Source organism: Asparagus officinalis, chromosome 9 (genome assembly GCF_001876935.1).
Source record: "Asparagus officinalis chromosome 9, Aspof.V1, whole genome shotgun sequence".
NCBI classification, from domain to species: Eukaryota; Viridiplantae; Streptophyta; class Magnoliopsida; order Asparagales; family Asparagaceae; genus Asparagus; species Asparagus officinalis.
In genome coordinates, this window is record NC_033802.1 from 3036914 (window position 1) to 3059921 (window position 23008).

The 23008-nt window shown below is 36.1% G+C and overlaps 2 protein-coding genes across 4 annotated transcripts in view; one reads left to right on the forward strand and one right to left on the reverse strand.

Annotated features, from left to right (window-relative positions):
- Window positions 1–10823, forward strand: part of LOC109823801 (histone-lysine N-methyltransferase ASHH2) — a 23131-nt gene extending 12308 nt beyond the window's left edge. For all 3 annotated transcript variants that reach the window (XM_020390180.1, XM_020390181.1, XM_020390182.1), the window contains exons 10-17: window positions 1–659; window positions 741–796; window positions 3152–3228; window positions 3330–3412; window positions 3506–3585; window positions 4130–4209; window positions 8568–8613; window positions 9391–10823. The exon at window positions 1–659 is cut by the window's left edge and continues 80 nt beyond it. In XM_020390180.1, the coding sequence (XP_020245769.1) occupies window positions 1–659; window positions 741–796; window positions 3152–3228; window positions 3330–3412; window positions 3506–3585; window positions 4130–4209; window positions 8568–8613; window positions 9391–10698 (2389 nt within the window). In that variant the 3' untranslated portion in view covers window positions 10699–10823. The remainder of the gene's footprint in view (window positions 660–740; window positions 797–3151; window positions 3229–3329; window positions 3413–3505; window positions 3586–4129; window positions 4210–8567; window positions 8614–9390) is intronic.
- On the reverse strand, window positions 15455–19548 carry LOC109824597. The gene is made up of 4 exons (XM_020391227.1): window positions 19152–19548; window positions 18483–18604; window positions 17003–17191; window positions 15455–15936 (listed from the first exon to the last, which is right to left on the reverse strand). The coding sequence occupies exons 1-3, from the start codon at window positions 19444–19446 to the stop codon at window positions 17027–17029; spliced, it is 582 nt and encodes a 193-aa protein (XP_020246816.1). The 5' UTR covers window positions 19447–19548; the 3' UTR covers window positions 15455–15936; window positions 17003–17026.

Consider the following 23008-nt stretch of genomic DNA (forward strand, 5'->3'; position numbering starts at 1 on the left):
ATTGAACTCTGAAGTTATTGTCCAAGGTGATTCAGATGAAGAGGACTTTGAACCTGTGGTTGTCCGCAAAAATAGTCAAAGAGTGGTAAATCTAAATGATTCTCTATCTAATGCGAGTGATATGAAGGCTGCCAAACATAAAGACATTTCTGTTGAGAGGGAAGATGTTGTTGTCACATGCTCTTCTGCAGTCCTAGAGCCTCAAACTGGTGTACTAAATGAGGAGGATGTGTGCAGTTCTATACCTGAAGTGAATCCAGTGAACATTTCTTTGAAAAGTTTAGATCCTATGCAATTGGATAATACTATCTCCACACTGATATCTGGCATTCAGGCATTAGGAGACTCAGAACTAAGTTCGAATAGCACTCAAGTTGAAGAGAGAATCTGCAAATCATTAACTGACATTCAACCACAAGAAATTTCTCTACAAGCATCAAGTACTGTGAATGAAGTTCCATCAAACTATGTTCTGAATAGCAAGAAATCAACAACTAACCCTTTTGAAGAGAAGCCAAATACAACTAAACCAAATTCTGTTAAAAAATCATCTCATTCAAGAGGTACAATTAAAAGGGGCAGGTCAAACATGAAACATCCGGTCTCTGACAAAACCAAAACATCGACAATAGGCACTGGCGGTTGTCACTTTCAGGGAGGTAAGTGCATGTTCTTATCTGATGGTAGTACCAGGGTTTACACCTCTTTCTATCTTACACATCCACCTCTTTTTCATACAGTTGAAGAAAAACTCAATGAGTTGTTAGATGTAGATGGCGGAATTAGCAAGCAGAAAGTAAGTTTCTATCCATTCGTATACCTTGCATGTGGAATACAGTGCTTGATGTTGATAAACCGTTCCCTAAGTATAGAAGTAAGGATTATGGTCTTATCTTATGTCTGATGGTTGAGCTTTGATAATTATTACTTCCTGCTTATACGTTACCCTTGTCATATTTTTATATCTTTAATTTAATGGAAATTATTTTAAGTCAGAATCCAGCAGCAGCAGCAAACATTTGGGCTTCAATTATTAACCTTCATTCACATAGCTTTGCTAACCTATTCATTTTTTAAAAAAGTTCCTACGAAGCTGCATCAATGGCAAGTTGTCAACCATATGATTTCCTTTTTTTCTTTCTGGTGGCATCCTTTCAACTATGTTGTTATATATTGCTCTTCAATCAATGTTTGTGTTGGTCCTCATCCTAGTAACATGTTCAACAAAGATTGTCAGTCCTAACTCCTAGCCGATACACCCATTTATTGTCCTGCATATCCAGATCATCTCAACAATTTACATTATCTTATCCTTGACTATAGCTGCCCATAAAATTTCAGAGTTGAAAAACTAAAATGTTTTACGAAAGCCCACATTGTATCTCACAGTTCAATAGAAGGAAAAGAAATATTAGAGATTTACTACCTTAAAATTTCAACAACACCTTTACGAAGACAACCTCCCCTTCTAGTTTACAAGAAAGCATTAATAACCCTGTATCTACCCATATCAATAGTGTTTTTTTTTTTGCAGAAAGAAACTTCCAATTTTATGTTTAAGTAGAGTTTGATAAGCTTTATCTATTTTATGAGATAAAACTTGGATCTATTTATTTTAATGACTATTACAGTAACGGCGGTACTCAGACTAAGTAATTTTTTGGCTCCGCACAACATACAATTTGACATACTTTGGCTGTATGTCGTTTAAATATAGTTGAGCATGAATTCTGTTTTAGTTTGGCTTTAAGGTTTTTCCTTCAACTTGCATGATAGTGTACATCATTTGTCAATTATTGACTTAATATGCACGGTTTGCATACATTCTTGATTCTTCCAAATGTTACCTAGTAGTATTAACTATGTTAGTAGCATTTACTGTATTGCAACTTGCAAGCATGCATAATACACTCGGACATGTCAGTAATGGAACTTTTCTATGTCTATTCTCCCTGTATATTTTAAACCCTACTTGTGAGGTGTTAAAAGAAATTCTGATACTATATATGCAGATACGACATGCCCACGTTCTGCAAGGACATGTTAACCTGCTTGTCCAGCATCCATGAGTCACATAGTAAATGCTCTTATTTGTTACCTTAAACTTTAAAGAACTCGCCAATTCTGGTTCATGCTCTTTTCGTTGATGTAAGTTGTATTTCACATGATTTTGCTCACCAATTATTTTCTGAGCAGTGAAAACTATGAACTTTCTACCTTCTATCTTGGGCCTCACTTCCTCCATCTATAAGTTTCCTGCACCTTTTTAAACTTCATAGTGATACTCTTATTTTGTCCTCCGCTGCTCTATTCTAGTACAAAGTCGGTCAACTTTTAAATCTGTCCAAATTCACTTACTCCTGCAATTTTTTTGATCTCCTGCTTACCTTTCGATCCTTCCCTCTATACAGGGTCAGGCTTTCTGACACAATTTCCTTTTTGTCGTGTACAATTGGTATACCACTTATGGTTATTCTAGTCAGTGGTGGATCTAGGACTTTGTCCTAGTGGTGTCCTATACCCTAATTAGTGTTGTCCTAAGTAAATACGAAAACAGACAATACAGTGGTGCCCTGTGACACAACTCTATACTGTAGCTCCATGATTTTAGAGCATGGGCAGCAAGCTCCCACCCCACCTCCTAAGGCTGAGGTGGCGGTGGGAGCTTGCTGGACTTGCTCCAGCAAGCTCCTACGGGAGCTCCTTGGGCTTCCGTGGCACAAAGCCTAGGGGCTTGTGCCACGGAGCTCCCAAGCGCTCCACAAATTTGTGGAGCGCTTGGGAGCTCCCAAGCTATTAAAAAAAAAAATTTATACAAAAAACTCCTTGCTTTTGTACCTTTGCAATAAAAGAGTGGTTTTTTTGGTAGAAGAAGGGTTTTTTTAATATTGTTGGAGCTCCTAACAAGGAGCTTGTTGGAGCTCCATAAAATAAAGAAGACCTCTCAAGGCTTTTTTTTTTAATTTTTTATTACAAAATGCTTGAGAGCTCTTGAGAGCTTGCTGACTAGGACTCCCAACTGGGAGCTTGATGCACTTGCTCTTAGTTTCTTCCCACTTGTCTACTACGACAGTTCATATATAGTCTTTTCCTTGTTCCATTTCATTACCTAAAAGTTATTTTTTTCCTAAGACTTCGCTTCTTTTATCAGGATGCAACTAGAGGATATTTGAAGCTTTTGTTTGTCACTGCGGCAGGAGGGGATGTTAGAGGATGTGCATCCCAAAGGTTGTATAAAATTCTTTTTTGACTGATGCATTATTCTAGTAGTAGTGTTATTACTTTTGGAAAATATCTTGCTTAACACCTATATTTCTTTCTACTCTTAGCACACGGGATCTTTCATTGATTCTTGATGCTGTTCTGAAAACAAAGTCACGGAAGGTTTTGGTAGATATAATCAACAAAAATGGTAGTGTATATTTCTTTGTTATCTTGTCAAGTGTGTCATTCCCAGAAGAAATGAGATTGTGATATTTTCTCCTATTATTTGTTGGTACTTTAGGACTGCAAATGCTACACAATATTATGAAGCAAAATCGTGGTAACTTTACCAGAATTCCCATCATCAGGAAGCTTCTTAAGGTTGGTGGTTTTTTCTCTTTTGTTATTATTGTTTTTCAAAATTCAATACCATTTTGTCACTGATCATTGTAGTGCATGTAGTTTTTCTGTTGCTTAAGATTGCTATTATCAAGTATTTTGCTTAAATAGTATGAAAGTAATTCATTAAGAATCATTAAAAGTGTAAAGTGTAATATCAGTGTGTTCTACAGCATATTATTTACTTTTTTCCAATAAGTGAAATGCAACACATCTAAATTTGTTCAATAAAATTCTTCTGCTCTGAATTTAACTTTCAGATTCTCATTTCCCCCCCCTGATATATTGCTTCATGACTTCCATTCTTTCTTTTGCGTATGTTTGGTTGCTTTTTGATGAGTCATATGCTGTGTTGTTGATTTGACAACTTGTAACAGTTTGAGTTATGAGCAGCTTTGGGTATAGGAACCTTGTCGTTGAAGTATCCACTAGTATTTGACAAAATTATCTTAATCTTCATAGAGAGATATTTCCCTTATTTGGTTTTGAATATGTCTAATAGGAGCTGCGATGGCTTTTCTTGCAGGTATTTGAGTTTCTTGCACTCGCAGGAATCCTTACTCTGGAGCTCATTAACAAACCTCCTCCTTGTACTGGAATGGAAAGGTTAGAAATTATGTAGTATTATAACCACTCATTCCAGAACTCAAGTTGTATTCCTGTTTTTATCTTCATCAGCATCAACTAATTTATTTTAGTTTTAATTCCAAGCAAAGTTGCGCGCAATGGCATTAAGCTGATTAATGCCCCTTTTAATCTTTAATAGAACATAAATTTCAGTTCCTAAGGGCCAGTTCTTGAATTCAGTTCATAAAGCATGTATTTAGGTTTTTCTCCTCTTAAGGTGCATATAGAGCTGATGTATGGAAATAATTGCGATAAGGTTGACAGAGGGCATTATGCAAGTCTTTGATAAGGTTGCATGGAACTGTCACTGGAAGTGCTTCTGCCAAACTTGAACTTGGGCATCTGGAAGAACTGTGCATGTTAGATGGCAGTTTCATATTCCATGTCATTGTAATACAAGGAAAGAATTCTTAGCAAAATAACTTATAGATCCCAGGAAATACTCTGTTCTTGGGAACTGTTATGTTCTCGGCACATGGATAAGTGCTGGGCCCTCTCGATTTGTTATTTGGTCCTACTTTTTCTGGTTGTTCTGCTATTTCATTGTTATGCGGCTTATGGTCATTCTGAGTATGTGAAAGTCAGTTTTAGCTCCTGCAAAAATACTGCATCAGAGGTGGCAATTGGGAGCCACCTATAAGGAAGCTAGTATTTGGGGGGAAACTAGTTGGTCATCAGCTTATATAGCATGGGAGAACTAGTTGGTCATCAGCTCATATAGCATGAGGGAAGGCTGTCCCCTCTCTACTGCTGCTAGGGTGGCTTCTTTTCTGGCTATTATCTTTTGGCTTCTTGTTAGTCGTTAGATTCTGCAAGATGAGTTACTATAAAAGTAGGTAGATCTGCAAATTAGCTAGTTTTCATGGAGGGGCTTTCTATGAAAGCGAGGAGAACATTCTTCATTTGTAGTTATGTTCTTTCGGTAATCTCAATAATGGTTGTCTATCAAAACTTTATCAAGTTGGATTTAGGTTTAGCGGTGTTGATTGACTAATCTTTAACTTTTTACTTATTAAATTTATCCAATGAGACTCATGTTATAAAATATGACTAGACATTTATGGTTATACCGTGACTAGTGTGTACCCCGTGCAAAGCACGGCCCCTTGTTTTTTAAGCATTGCATTTTGAACCTACCTCTCTCTAAGGTTTAATACATTTGGTTTGATTATTGTATGCTTAAAAGTAGAAATCATATCTATTGCTTTATATTTTACTGTAGCATGAACAATAAACTTACTGTGCGCAAAGGAGGACCCAAATATTGACTGCTCATGCCATAGGTATTTACTGTAGCATGAACAATAAATCTTTGGATCCTCCTCTAGTCCTTCAAGTATAGAGGAGTAGATACCTAAATGGATTTGGGCTTCACAGCTTGATAAATTGTTAATGATTTGTCTCACTGTTGATTTGTGTAGTAAATACTGGTTTCCTTTATTTTCAGACCAGTCTTGAAACCTGAGGGCCATTAAGAATCTTCACAGTTATGACTGTGGATATAGTCTGCTGATACACTACTATTATCTTTTGCGTACAGAGCTTGGTAGTCTTTTTGAAAATTTCCGCCTCTATCCTGAGAATCACTATTGTTGCTACAGTAAATGCTACATTAGCTAATGTGCTGTAAATAGTAAATTGACCCATCGGGTCTGACTGCTGCAGCAAACTACTGTACTAGAAATAGTAAATCAAATCTCCCAATATATTTTTGAAATTACTGTTTATGCTACAACATTTTACTTTATCATAAACAGTAAATCAAATCAAATGTATTAAAACTTAGATCCTCCTCTAAGTATAAAGGAGTACATATGATTTCTAAATCAAATGTATTAAAACTTAGATCATCCTTTAAGTATAGATGAGTATATATAATTTCTAATTTTAAGCATATAATAATTAAATTAAATGTATAAAACTTAGAGGGAGGTAAGTTCAAAATGCAATACTTAAAAAAATAGAGGGTCGTGCTTTGCACATGGTGCACACTAGTATATATATAGGGAAATATGATTCTAAGGAGCCACCTTAGATTGAATCTAAGGATGCACCTTGAAAATTACGTTATGTGCAATCACTTTAGTTAATCCACTCTGTTCATTTAGATCTTTATCTTCTGGATGATATATAAACAAAAAAACTAGTCATGTTGGATTGTAATTACTCATGCATCAAATAATTGTAAAATTAACGGTTTTACGACAAAACACTTAAAAAAGACAATAAAAAATATGTGTTAGAAGTTTTGAAACATCGTGATTTTTATTTATGAATTTCTTAAGACATTTAAATCATGATGAATGGAGCCGATCGTCCATTGAAATAGCCTAATCCATGCATCCAGGTGTGCATAAGGTGTTAAGTGGACGTCCACTAAGTTTCTTAGTCATTGATGATCACTTGATTGAGCTACATTATGGATGATCCGTTTCGTTGAACTTGATCTATATATTCTAAAACCCCAACACACCAAATTTAGGATGAACCCGTCGTGGTTTGACCCTCCGTCGAGCCATGTAAAAAGTTCTATTCATTCGAAACCGTTAAAATTGATACGAGTGGATGAAGGGTCAAATCACGACGGGTTCACCCTAAATTTGGTGTGTTGGGGTTTTAGAATATGTAGATCAAGTTTAACAGAGCGGATTATCCACAATGTAGCTCAATCAAGTGATCATCAATGACTAAGAAACTTAGTGGACGTCCACTTAAGTTGACATAAGTTTTTCTATATATATACACACACACACACACATATATACATACATATGTATACACATATGTATACATACATATATATATAGAGAGAAAAATGGAGAAACTTGGTATCAAGTTGCTCCATCGAACTCCCTACATTTACATTGGAATAGGTGAAAAGTGGTTGAGGCTTTATTTTTGAATAGTGATGTAGGGGCCAGATCAATCCACATCACTACCAAGTTCCATGGAGCAACTTGGTACCAAGGTTCTTCATTTTTCTCATATATATATCAGATATATATATATATATATATATATATAAGAAACTTAGTGGACGTCCACTTAAGTTTATATATATATATATATATATATATATATATATATAGAGCAAAACTTGTGTCCACTTAAGTGGACATCCACTAAACTTTTTAACCCTTAGATGTTTCCTAGGGATCCTTGCATGATATGAAGTGACTTTTTATATGTTAAATGAGTGGATATAAAGTTTGGTGGACACACTATTCACTATCCACTTAAGTTGACACAAGTTCTACTCTATATATATATATATATATATGAGATTAATGGGTGTCCTTGATGTGGAGGGGATTTCCTCCTTGACAATGATGTGGCATAATCCTCACCATGTGAAATTCTCTCTCCTACTTTATTCTCTCTCTTTCACATGGTGGGGATTGTGTCACGTCATTGTCAGGGAGAAAAATCCCCTCCTTGTCAAGTCAAGGATACCCATTAATATCTCTCTCTCTCTCTATATATATATATATAGAGAGAGAGAGATTAATGAGTATCCTTGTCATAAGAGAGAGATTTCACTCATTGTCGCCTATGTGGCACAATCCCCACCATCCTCATAAAGTAGGCATAAATCCCCACCAAGGCACCAACTCACATTCTCTCCTACTTTATGAGGATGGTGAGGATTTCGCCACATAGGCGTCAAGAAGGAAATCCCCTCCTATGACAAGAATACTCATTAATCTTATATATATATATAGAGAGAGAGAGAGCAAGACTCCTATCAACTTAAGTTGATGTCCACCAAAGTTTGTAGCCACACAAGTGTATAAAACATGTTTTAGTACTTTAGAAAAAAGGCTTCATAATTAGAATGAGATTCTAAAATAAGTATTTGAACCAAAGGGGGAAAAAATATATGGAAGTCCAAATCTGCACCTTACCTAATAAAACACAACATGGAGCCATTAACATATTTTGGAAGTGTTGTGATTGGGGTAAAATGGTGTTTAACCGATGCCAAAGGATCTTTATATGTTTATTTGAGCTCATCATGACCACATGTATGATACGTGCGCACTGTAATTTCTCTTGAACATGTCACAAATCTAATGTGGTGCTTCTTTTTAAACCCACCATGTGCCGGCTGTGTGCCCATACATGTCAGGAAAGTGTCAGAAACATATTAATCTGTTTTAAAGCGTGTGTGCCTCCTTGCCTAGATTAAACCACCTAGGACTCTTTGATTATACTTGATATGTGTATGTAGATCCTTTTGATTTTTGGCTATTATCTAGATAGTCATGTTCTATTATGCGTCCTATCCCTTACCAGCATAAGTTTGTAACTTGTGTTCTTTTTTTTTTTCGATGCAGCTTCAAGGAGTCAATACTGAAGTTAGCAAATCATGAAGATAAGCTGGTATGACTCTATGACATTTATAAAGTTATACCTTGTTGAGATGTTTGTTCCCCTGTTACCTGATCTTTTTCTTTACCTACATTTTGTTGTATGGAGATATTCGAGTCATATTGATAGTTGTCACAGGCAAATTTTACATAATACCTAATTGATGAGGTGCTTGTGCCTTTGATAACTGCTCGTCATTCTTAATCCACGACACAAGCAGGTGATATTCTCCCTGACTTCCATTGTAAACGAACGCGACTTTTGGAAATTGTAGCAGTGCTATTGTGTCATGCGACTTATATTTAGCTTTTATTCAAGTACTATGTTAATGCCTCTGCGCAATTTGTATATGGTAAAATGTTTCTCCTTTCCAAATTAGAAGTAAATGATCCTTTCATCTTTGGGATCCAAATGGACCTGGTGAGAAACATCAATAAGGAAACATGTGCTGGGAGTGTTATGGATACCATGTGTGAATGGACCCCAATATTTGCTGGGAGTACAGTATGAGAATGAACCCAATTACTCTGATCTTACAGCACCATAAAACTAGGATTTACTGTATAGGATTCAATCTAAACTGTCAGGGAAGAAATTCAAACCTTGGTCAACATCTAGTGGCAAAATGAATATCATTGGTGAGTGAAACCTGTTCGCATCTGACATAGGAAGTGAAAAATTCAATTGTTGTGCTATGTAGAAACAAAGTGATAAGAAAGATGTTTATTTTTATATGGTCTCTTATTTTCTTTGAGTTTTGAGGTTGGTTTTCTCCATGTATCATTGCAGGTCCACAAAATTGCACGTGAATTCCGAGATAAATGGATTCCTCGACACATCAGAAGAGTTGAGCCATCTGATAGAGATGATAGCAAGTTGGATCGGCACGTACCCTATCACCCTTGGATTCAATCACCTAAACTTAAACGGCAGCAGGTTTCCAGGGAAAGGGATACTGATGCAATTGTCATTAGTGCACCAGACCCTTCACCAACATCCTCTAATAAAGTTGATACTCATGGTGAAGCCTCTTCACATAGTCAGCAATTGTCCATCAATGTCCCTCTGAGTGATAACAGTTCAGCAAGAGGGACAAAGGTCCGCAAAAGGAAAAGTAGGTGGGATACTCCATCAGATGTTACCAGTGCAGGCCTACAATATTTAGAAACTAGTTCAAAGTTTATGAAGTGCACATTGGCACTATCAGAGCAAACTTCTTCTCTCGAAGTTTCAAAGCACAAATATGGGGCTGAAAGAGGGGATAATCGCACCTGCTGTGAAGTCGGTAGTTCCCAGGATTTAATGCAACTTGATGATGAAAGGCCTCCTGGATTCGCTGGATTCGCCAATGATGAAGGACCTCCTGGATTCCTAAGTAATGATGAAGGACCCCCTGGATTCCTAGATGATGGACCCCCTGGATTCCTAGATGAGGGCCCTCCTGGATTCGTTGATGCTGAAGGGCCTCCTGGATTTGAGCCCCATCAGAAGAATCACCACTCTCCATTTTCTTCTGAAGCTGCTTTGATTACAGGTGAAGTATTTACAGGTCATCCTCAGGAAATATACCTTTCTCAAATGACCGTGTCATTTGGTATGCCGGTTGCTCTCATGCAGCAACTTGGAACCCCTGAAACCGGAGGCAGCCAGACTAACCAAAACTGGGCAGTTGCACCCGGAATGCCCTTTTATCCTTACCCTCCGTTGCCATCATATCCAAGGGGGCAACCCAATCCTAGGCAAAAAAGGCGACGCGTTCATCAAACCAACGACACAATTCCAAGCACATCTGGGGAAGCTCCAGATATGACCGAAACTGGGTTTAGGAACTCACAGTTCAACGGTAGATTGCGGTGGCCTAACAAAGGATACGGAAGGAAATTTCCCCGTCAACAGAGGTGGAACGATAACCCGAGGTTTCAGAGATTTTGGCCCCACCAAAAGTTTGGTCGCGGATTTCGAGGTAACATGAGGAACGGGCCTCACATTTTAGAGGCGGGGAATGTGAGGAGTGATCTCAGAGGGGGCTTGCGCCCTCCAGATAGTGTTAGTAATAATGGTGGTTTTTGTTCAAATTTTCATAAGCCGCACAATTAGTGGTGCCATCATTTGATTTGATTTTGGGGGTGAAGGTGAGAGAGAAGCAGCGGATAGGCGCTTCTGTATGTATTTTTATTCTTTCACAGGCTAATATCTATTGAATGAAGTTTCTTTTACATCCAGTTTTTTTTTTTTTTTTTTTTTTTTTAATATCAATCATTTGAAATGTTACCCTGTAATTTGTAAGCGAAGTTTTCGTTGAGATTCACTCCCAGTGGCAGTGCTGCCTACCATAGCTATCTGATTCTTCAGTCTGTAGACTGCTCCAATGACAAACAACTCTTGGGCATTTCTTTTTTTTACTTTTTTGATACCCAAGTTTTATTTTTGACATCTGCTTCGAAGTTTACACCTTTTTAAATTTGATGATACCCAAAGTTTTGTTTTTGACACTGTGGTCCCCTAAACTTTAGGATATTTGTGTGAACTTTGAGTTACCAAGGTTAAAAAATGTGGAACGTCTGGGGTATGAAATTGAAGAAGTGTAAAGTTTGGGGTATTGATGTTTCAAAAGAATTTTAGAGTTTCAAAGTCTAAATATCTATTATAAGGTTAAAGAGTGCCAAATTGTAGATAACCCTTCAAAATACAAAAGGGATAATTGCTATTTGTTTCTTAAATCAGTCTTAATTGCCAATAAGTCCCTCAAACTCAGCATTTGCTCCTTAAGACTCTCAAATCCTCATTTTTATTACAAATTCGTCCCTGTTGTTATTATGAGTGTGAAATTTTGTTAGCTCAAACAGAAATTGATGGTTTTCTTGTTATACTCCTACCAATATTTGACATTATAATTTAAAAGCTTACCAACCCATTTCGTAAAAGGTTTATACCCACAGTCCATAAGACAAATCCTCCATTTCATAAAGCGGGAGAATTTGTGGAAGAAATGAACTTTGGGTTACTTGAGAGTTCAAGGTATACATAAGGGCAATTAGGTGATTCTAGATGTCTGGTTAAGGTATAATCCACCTAGAGTTAGGGAAACTCACATGAATTTTATCAGAGGGGCGCAATATTCGAAAGAAAAATGATGATTTGATGTACTAATTAGCAAATACTAAGATTTAAAGGACTACGAGCCAGATCGGTATTGTTAAAGAAGCAACCAATAATGATGTTTGGCAAAAAAAAGAAAATTTGGTATGCTTATTAAAACTGCTTCTGCTGTTACGACAGTGTTTTTAGAAGCAACCCGAGAACGCTTGGCTTCTGCGTTTTTTTAGTTTATATAATATTTATACCTTTTTATCTTTTAACAAAAATTGTAATTAAGTATAGTTCAAACAAACACCTTAACCGCTTTTTAAGAAATTTTTGATACTTAATTACCACGTAGACTAGTGCTAGCACTTTTGACAGTAGGTAGCGCTCGAGTTGCTCTCCCCAATCAAGCCTTTCAAGAGGTTCCTCTACAAAGTTATGGCGATCGGGACGTACGGGAGCAGAATACAAACCGGATTCTCATCGTTGCCGGAGCAAGCTGCCATGCTAGCAAGCGTATCGAGGCTCCTCAGCAGGGACGCCATTTTATATTATCCTCCAGCAAAGGACATATACAGGCGTTGCTAGTTCCAGGGGTGCAGCGAGCGCCAATTACCAGCAAGCACATAGTCAAGCCTGAGATGCAGAAGAGGAGCCAGTTTGAACCGGTCTCAGGGCTTTCGGCAAGGAGGGAGACCAGCATTGGCAAGTAGGGGTGTTATTGGAGCGGATACGACTCGGATATGACACTTACTATATTCATATCCGCTTACCCATCTCCGAAACGGATACGGGTACGGATATATGTTGGTAAGAAAAATTTATATTCATATCCCCGCTAAAATCGGATACGGTTACGGATATAGATGTGGATAAATAAACGGATATGTATCCGAATACAAAAAGGATATGAGAAAACTAGATAGTATTTAGAAAAATAGTCATGTGCTACAAAAGAGTTCGTTAATATGTTCATTATGATTGAAAAACTAAGATTAGACATCTTGATCATCAAAATTAAATACAAATCCATAATCTAAGAATCGAAACCATCGTAAGAGTATGACCAATATGTATTCGGATATTTCGGATACAGATACGGACATTTCGCTACAAAACCATATCCGTAACCATATCCTATCAGTTATAGATTTGAGTAACCATATCCATATCCTAACGGATACGGTTATCCTAACGGATACGGTTACGGATATTTCCTCGGATATGAATACGGTTTAGCACCCCTAATGGCAAGGCTGTGTACTAGGGGTGCTAAACCGTATCCGTATGCAAGAAAATATGGTTGCTCAAATCTATAACCGATAGGATATGGTTATTGATATCCGTAACCGTATCCGTTAGGATGTGAATATGGTTACTCAAATCTATAACCGATAGGATATGGTTATTGATATGGTTTTGTAATGAAATATCTGTATCCATATCCAAAATATCCTAATACATATTAGTCATACTCTTACGATAGTTTCGATTCTTAAATTATGGATTTGTGGTTAATTTTGATGATCAGGATGTCTAATCTTAGCTTTTTAGTTATAATGAACTTATTAATGACCTCTTTTGTACCACATGAACTATATTTTTCTCAATACTATCTAGTTTTCTCATATCCGTTTTGTATCCGCATACATATCCGTTTATATATCTCCATCTATATCCGTAACCATATCCGATTTTAGCGGATATGGATATGAATTTTTCTTACCGAGGTATATCCGTACCCGTATCCGAGATGGGTAAGCGGATATGGATATGGTAAGCATCATATCCGAGCAGTATCCGGACCGAATACTAACTGGGGGAAGCAGCAGTTGTGTTTTAGTGGGTAGTAATGGGGTTTCCGACCCGGTGGCGGCTGCACTCAAAACTGCAAAGTTAATTATACACAGGAGAAGTTTGAGTCATGGACGTAGAGGAGAAGATGTGAACAGCAGATAGCAGCGGTAAAAAGCGAGGAAGTAGAGGAGAAGCGGTGGCCGGGCGTATTTCCTCCCCAGCCTTCATTGCGACGATAGTGGTTGCTGCAACCCTGATGAAATACTTCTAGACACTTCTTTGAATACTAGGCGAATGCAGCTGCATAATCACAGGAGGGGGGGGGGGGGATTTTCTCCGGACTGCCTCCATACCTCTTTCAAAAATGAAGCAAATGCTAGACAAAGCTGTAATAGTTACTGGCATATTATATGGACAGGCTATCAGATACAAATATCAAGTTGTACAATAAAAAAATTCAAACATGGAGATTAAAAGTATGCGATCTCCATAGCAAAATAATGTAAATTCCAAACTATCATCCAACACAAGGATTAGATAGCGATCCGTTGATAACTGTTTTGTGTTTTTTTTACCCTACTACAGGTGGAGGTGGTGGCGCGACAGGAGGGACCAGCTTTACTAGCTACCATTCTTGTGTAATGTTAGAAGAGCAGATTAAAATTTCCATGGCATGGTTCTGTGTATGAGCGCAGAAGTGTGATTAGAATTATGTTCTTCTTGCAAGCAAAGATTGTGATTTGAATATTATATAATTGAATACATTACGTTTACAAGTTGCCAGTTTCATATTTATGTCTTCCGGCATGAGGGTATACAATCACTTGCACAGTTGCACTCGGCACCAGTTCATTTCAGCACAAGAAAGTGCAAACAGAAACACAGAAGCAAAATTCCAGGTAAATTAATTGATGCTCCAATAAAGTGGAGAAAAGGAGTGCATGGATATTTTGCTGATATTCTATCGGTATGTCATCAACTCGTGTTAAAGTTTAAGAATATTAAGCATTAGAACATTAGAACAATGTTCATTCTCGCTTAGATAAAAAGATAAAATTTCTTATCAAATATATCCGCTTTTTTTTCCTATTAGGAAAGTGTTATATGGCATCGTTGCTCTTAAATTTAATTTCTTTTATCCCTCTCATTAACTTTTATTAACGTTTTACGCTTCTGAATTATTAAGAGAAGCCCTCCTTCAAAGCTTACTCTCTAATTACCCCTACCTAAAAGGTAATCAACTCTCTATGGTAGCCCTTCTAATAATTCAAAAGGTATGTCCTTAATTTATACGGATGCCTAGAAAAAAATTAAGAAGATTTTCTGGTACTACGTTTTGATGCTAAATCTTCGTTAGTTTAGAATTGTTGACCATTTATTCCCAATTATTTAAATGATCAACAAAAATTATTTAAAAAATTGTTTTGTGATCATCTAATATCTTGTACTAGAACTTCACACCCAAAAAACTTTCTCTATTTCTCAATATAAACAAAAAAAAAATTCTAAATATTTTTATTGACATGTATTTCATCATAATTCTTATTGTAAATTACCCAAATCATTTCTTTCTCAATTATCTAAATGAAAAGATTTCAATTTTAAAAATTTTCTCATGAAGGTTTATCTAAATAAATGAAAATTACTCAATCCCTTCTCCTCAGTTTATCTAAATAAATAAAAATATTATCTTAGGAAAATTTGCTAATAAAAACTTCATACGATCTTTTTTGGCTTGTAAAACTATGATATCTTGACTAGGTTTGAAGGAGAGGAAATCACATGAAAAAATATGTCCTAATAATACAGATTGATAAAAGGTCATAGAGCTAACAAACGAGCTTCGAGGAAAACATTAAGACAAGTTAGGGAAGGGTTCAAAAATAAACCTCAATGTGGAGCAAAGAAACAATCTTCTCTTAAAATATTTTACAGGAGCAATAATAAATTAAAAAATTGACACATGATCAACTTCGATGTTAATCACAATGATGAATTGTGTCTCCAACATTACACATTACACATTATACATTCTGGGCAACTTATGTTTTTATTACCTCCACAAGTCAGTAGTCGAGCAAAGCACATCCTTATTGCTTAAGGTTTGCTACGTGCAAATTATCTATTGCATTTTTGTAGACAACTATCAGAAGCAAATCAGATGATTATCCGACGAAAAGGTAGAGCAGTGTCTTGCACTATCACATCATAAGTTGATTGAAAAATCTCAACTTCTAAAAGCGCCAAATGACCAAAATGCATGAATAAACATTAGAAACAAATTAAGCACAAACAGAACTCCCTCTTTATCTCCTAAAACTTAAGCAGTCTAATCTGTTCCGTATCAGACAGGAAGCAAAATTAGAATCACTAAGCTTACAAGAAACGGCCATGCTGAACATCAAAACTCATCCAAATAGGCTCTTCCAAGGGTCCCCATTCTCAGTGAAAATACTGCATGAACGAAACAAATAAAAGAATAAGCAACAGGACAGAGTGTAGCGGGGGAAAAGATGTTGCACAAAATTAAAACTAAATTTCAAAGAAGAGAGTTTGTACGTTTAGCCTGGTGTCACAAAGTCACATGATTCCCCAAAAAAAAAATAATAATAATAATAATATTTATCTCCTATGAAAAGCTAAATAATAAATAGGTAACATTAGAGTAGAATATATCAAATAGCATGATTCAAAGTTCTGAAAACTAATCTTCCACGCAATTTAGAAAAGTGAGAATAGATGAACAGTGGGAATTATACATAAAACTAGCCAGAAGTTTTTATTCGCACTATTTTGGAAAATAGCATAAGCAGGCACCTAGGGTCCAAGGCCTTATGGGGGCCAGAGAGTAGCCAAGGCTCCCTTATTGATTTGCGAACAAGAATAAGGATATATAAGATCTGGCGTGATTTAGCAATTGATATATTATTTGAATTAACAGTCATATCCAGATCTGGGTATCAAAATTTAGGCAACTTACAATCGTTGAAATTTCATTATGCCAACTTAGCAGTACAATATCGAAGAAAACAACCTAACAAATTTCCTAAATCAAGGGAAATTAATGTTCATGGCAACTAAATTTAAGCAGATGTAGTTAAATACTATTGGGAAACTCTGTCAGTTCTTTCTTCTTGCAGAGGGACATAAAATTGCATTCGTGTGCGTATGTGGGTTTTCATTCTCGGTTGGGTGTGGGAGGGGGTTAGGGGATGGATGAAGGGATGCATCTCAATGGAGAACCGACCCATTTTTCCCTTTTCTGTGGCAACTTAATGACCTATGGTGGTAAGACAGCTTGGTTAAAACAGTATGAATTTATGAATGCTGTGTCTAGGGACAAGCCAAGACCCCTCATAATGGACATTTGGGCAAGCATTTACACTTAGTGGAGTATAACCAATAATAGTATGAGATTGAAATATGAGGAACTTTCTTACTACATCGAGCAAGGATCTTTCTTCCCTACATTAAGGCTCACTGTATACTTTATAAATTAGCACTAGAATGTAATGTTTACCTCTTCAAAGCTCTTCTGTCATTCTCAAGCCATAGCAGCCTTTTTCTCTTCTTCGAGCTTCTGCAGTTCTTTTAATCGTTCAGCCCAAGCTTTTTCCCTTGCCACCGCAGCCATCTTCCGCTCTATCCTTTCCATAGCTTTCTTCTTTTTAGACTCTGCAAATTGAGCTTTACGTTTTTTCTTCTCGGACTGTCATGCACAAATATCACCCAGACTGTGATTACTAAGAAAATAATTATGTGGCTTCTTATTCAAAATTAGCTATCATAAAATAGCACTAGAAAAGTTTGTTAAATTACCAAAATGAAGAACAAACAAGTTAAGTTGAATGGGCAAGAGAGGAAACCAAATATCAGGGGAAATGTACATATAGAGTTATCAAAGATGCATGCCTCATGCCCCCATGCAATGCAGGACAGTAGCGTAGTGCCCTGCATCTAATGTAGCGGTGCCTTTTGCACCCTGCAAGCACATGCATGCAAAGCATAGCCTTATACATTTTTGTACTTTAACATTTCAAACGAGTCTTTAATATTTATATCCGATAACCCACATCCCAAGAGGTAAAATGTGCCCATTAGACCCTTTTATTAGTAGCCAAATTGAGGACCCTAACTAATTCTCAATTACTATTTGATTTTGCCTCGATATTAGTCTTGATTTGATTTTTGATTTGGAAAATTATGATAGCTACTATGTTGAGTGTGTTAGCATTAGAGTTAAGACCTAATTTGTGATTTGGTAGTACATATTATATATCTTAATATATTTTTATGTGAAATTTCATAAGAATGTTCTTTCGTGTTTGATTATCCATCTTAAAAAATATGCGTCCGTGTGCGCCTCGCTTCACTCGGGCGAGTGCATCGCGTTGCGCCTTGCACATGTGTGTGTAAAGTCAGGCTCCGCATCACGCGCTGCGCATTGATAACACTGTAGATGTACTTCAAAAGGATGATAACTGCAGAATCCAAGCACTATAAAAACAAGTAGTAGTCCCAAAAGTTTATGGGGTGACTAAAAAAAGAACAGTAATTAAGGAACCACACAACACCAGAAGACAAATGAACATGAGATTGAAAACCTAAATAAAGTTAGCATCAACTCAGCTGAAGGAGGCAGTGTACGTCATCATTAGAATATGTCACTCATGGCTCTTCAAGCAGCAGATTTTATAATTTACCAACAGTAGACTAGCCTCCTATTAACCGCGAGAAGAAAGATAAACGTATATAACAATACTAGGAAGTAGATCGCAAATTACGTTAACATAGAGAAGAAAAACACGAAACAAGAATGGAGGTCCATCTCTAAGGAAAATAGTAGAAATAATCAACAAAACAACAAGATCACGATTCAGCTCTAGTAAGATTCATCTCTTCTGTAACATCAGTAATATCATGTCGACACAACGAACAAAAAAGATGGAAAATACAATTGCCAAGGCAATCATCAGCTAACAGAATGAGCAAAGCTATACCAATATGAATGCCTTCCGCTGAGCAATGCGCTTCTTCTCCTTCCTTCCTTTGACACTTCCTTTGTTGGGGCGACTTCTCGGTATCGGTTCCCCAGGCACATACTGCACCCAAGCATAAGGTCCTGCAGTTTCCCACCACAATGTCAATAGCTTAACTCCAAAGGAAATATGTCACTTGAAGCGCAAAGACTTCATGTATACGCAAAGGAGAGAAGAGGGTCATCGAGGTACTTGTATAAAGTATTTAGTTATGTCATTAATGAGGTTTAAACCCACGATTTTAAAAGAACGTTGTAATAAAGATGCTATGGCGAATCGCGTACCAACTGGTCTCGATGCTTAAATTTAACCGCGTCCCAGTTTCTCTAGTCCCAGGCAACAACTTGTAGTTTCACAATGATAAATATTAAATAAGTTTCTACCCTACATTATTCAAGGATGCGTACAATTAAAAACTAGGGCTACGAATTCCTCGCAGGCTAATCCCACTAATAACATTACACAAGTTCAGTTAAGTACTGCCATAAGGTTGTTTATGTGTACATTTTCTCACTTGTATATTCTCCACCCTTTTTTTCCGAAAATAAAAGCACGGCTGTCAGTTCGACCGCAAGCAATTTCGAAGCTAAAGACTCGATCTTTTCCGTAATGGGTCGTCAGAATGCGAACCTGGGGGTTTGAGGCTGGCCCTCTTCCGTCGAGGTGCAGTCCCGGGCCGTCTCTTCGGCAACCGGGTATCAGTGAGGCTGCCGAGGATCAAGCTGCTGGTTGAGGTCGAGTAATTTCTCTCCGGCGACGAGATCAACTGCCGGTTGGAGAAGAAAGGGGGTTGGATCCTACCGCCTCCAAAATTTGCAGGCGAGAATTTGGGGGCGAGTTGGTGAGAACGAGAAAGAGGAAGAAGTTGACGAGAGGATGGAGATAAGGGGCGTATGATGCTGCGTAAAGCTCCGCCGAGGCCCATTTTTTTTTCCTTCAAAAATTGAATCTGAGATCAAGATCAAAACCCTAGAGCGCGAAATTGCAGAGGGAGGGGGGATGGGGTTTTGGGGAGAGAGAGAGAGAGGGGGAGGAAATGGGGTTTGAGCAGCTAACGGGTCGGGTCGGGTCGGGTCAGGAGGCATAATGTACGAAGAAGAGTACTATGTTGCTCCTGTGAAAGATGAATACAAGTTTGAGAAAAAAGAAATTTTCTGCCTGAAACATCATAAAAAATGAAACGTTCGTATCCAATAACACACGAATACAGTTTGAATTTGGGTCCTCTATGTTTCTTATTTGACAGCTAGAATCACTCTTCAAATCATAATCATTTATATATATACTAGTTCTTATACACGTGCAATCCACGTGGTTGAATTTCATTATTATTTAAATTGATAAAAATAGAATAAAAATAAAAAAAATAAAGTCTTTTTGGGATTGATCATCAACTCAATAATCTCTCTCTCAAATGAAATATTGTCATTGTTTTCTTTAACCCAGGCTGTAACCACGTGATCTACTATTTGTGAGTTATAAACACATTGATCAAGTACAACATCTCTATTTATTAGTATCTTGAAATCTTCAAAAGCTGAGTAATCATTTAATTTTCGAATGAATTTTGCATATGAATTTACTTACAATATGTCCATTAAACTTTTACTTGTGGTTTGATTCATATTCACATTAACTTTTAGTTATGGTTTGATTCATAGTTGAGCACACGTCCTGAATAAATATATGTATATCATACTCCCTTTAAAAATGGGAGTTATGGAAAAAAAATTCAAGGACTATATTACCCCTATTCTTTTTTGATATTACCTTCTAATACTAACTAGACTAAATTAATTATCATTGTTTGTTAATTATATTATATGTCACTTTATGTTTGTATAATTTGGTCCCTAAAACTTCTAATGTGATTGTAAAACTCTACACCATATTAATTATTAGTAATGTAGAATATTATATTAATAGATAATTCGTTGTTAATAAAGTATTTATGGAAATAGGAAAAGAGGGAGTTTTGTGGAATTTTTTTTCAATGACTATATTACCCTTGTTCTTTTTTTATATTACCTTCCAATACTAACTAAACTAAATTAATTATCATTGTTTAATTATATTATATGTTCTTTTTTTATATTACCTTCCAATACTAACTAAACTAAATTAATTATCATTGTTTAATTATATTATATGTCACTTTAAGTTTGTATAATTTGTACTAACTAAACTAAATTAATTATCATTGTTTAATTATATTATATGTCACTTTAAGTTTGTATAATTTGGTCCCTAAAACTTCCAACATTACTGTAAAACTCTACATCATATTAATTATTAATAATGTAATAAAATATTAATAGATAATTTTTTGTTAATAAAGTATTTATGAAAATAGTAGGAAACATAGAATTGTTCTGAAATTATACCATGACACTGTAGAGAATTACAAAGAGCATCCTAATGTTTAGGTACAGAACTGAAGATACAAGCATAAAATTTTAGAAAATATTAAGATATTTAAGTGTGCTAAGATACATTATCTAAAATTAAAAAAAAGTGGAGGCATATATATAATATAATTTTGGTCAACTATAAGGTATTTAAGTTCGTTAAGGTTATAAAATATTTGAAACCTTTGTTATCCACAAACAATAGCATATGATCTCATTGATAAATAATATTCATCATACAATATGAAGCCAGATGCGCAGCTTATATTTGTATTGTATAGAGAAGATGTGGAAAAATTAAAACATCGTATTTTGAATGAGTCTCAAGATTTTGAATTGTTTCCTGAAAGTATATATTTCACTTAGAAAACTTTAGAAGAGGCTTTCGAATGACTACTACAGGGTGTTGGATATCAAATAAATATTGAACAAATAAAATATAAGATATCGGATTAGGAAATAGGGAGATGTATATAATACTGGGTGTCATATGAGATAATATTCATACATAACATTACATTATAATATGTAATCTAACATATTAATGAATTTTAAATATAAGAATTTGCATCAAGATATATGCTTAAGGTTTGGGATAGCTGAAAGTGGAGAAATTTAGGAGAAGAATTGTAGCCTTTATGGGTTTTGTGAGTTCCAATTTTGTTTCCCAAACACAATCCAAAACCGAGCCCAAAATCAAATTAAAAGTGACACAATTTTCTTGATATTTTCAGAGGAATATATCGGCTATATTTTCGATACTGGTTGATATATCAAAAAATCACCAAACAAAAGCAAACAACATAAAATATTATCAAGATATATAAAGTCTTTAACCCAATATATTAGCCGATAAGGCAATATATCGATCGATATTTAATGCAATGCCTATAAGAACAAATATGTAAATGTTATTTAGATATTAGTTCCTTGATTCTAACTACCAAAAAATTCTATGTTATGCCCTCACATATTTGAAAATGCTCATAATTTTTAGGGACTAATATTAAATTATTAAAATTTTGATGGACAAATTATGAATAAGCCATGTTTAAAAAAGAGTTTATTTTTAAAAACCCTCTCAACTATGGGGATTGTCTTAAAAACCCACCCAACCGATTCAATTTGACAAAAGCCCCTTCTTATGGGGGGTATTATAGATAACCTTTCTCAATTTTGGTGCAATTTTAAAAAAAAAACCTCTTAACTATAATGTGTCTCATAAAAACTCCCCTAATCTTTTGTACCGAACCTGAAACATTGACCATTGCAAAGCACAAGTTGGGTTGATTTTCGTAATAAAGTTTGAAGTGGGTCAAAATTTGGGAATAAAATTTGAAATAGGTTTATTTTGAAAATTACTTCTAATTCTAACAGGTTTCTCACCCATCTACCTCGCTCTATTGAGGAAGTGCGTAACTTCCAGTTATCGCTTCCTCCCAGACGTCCATAAAAAAGCACCTCAAAGCTCTAATACCTACACTTTTTGTGACATCCTCACACTTTAGTTTTACATAGACTAGTGTGAAGAAATAACTAGTGCTAGCACTTTGATAGTGGATTTAGCCAATGCTCGAGTTGCTCTTCGTGGACCCAGACTTGTACGGACCAATAGGGCCCACGGGCCTGCGGCGTGACACTTTCGCTAAAATCTACTCCCGAAGTTAGAGCTCACCTTTGTGATACCATCATCCATCATGTCATATAGTGACTTCCCTAAACATTGGCCTAATATCATAGAAATTATTCGACAGGCCCTACATTCCGATATCTTTCACCCAGAGGCCCGAATGAATGTGGTTATCTAAGAAGCTCAATCTTTGTTCACTATGCAAACCATGTAAATGAGTAACTGTTGTATTCATATCCTTAGGCTAGCCTTAATATTCTACATTATGCGTCTAATAAAGGTATGTGAAGCATTGCTTCCGTACAATGTTACTATCGCGGTTACCACCTGTTATTTCTTCTTCTTAGCTTCGACATTGTACCTTCAGTTCACATTCTTGTTGCAGGTCATGGACTCGAGATGTGCGAGCACGATCCAGTTCACTGACCGCACTCTGAGATTGAAGAACC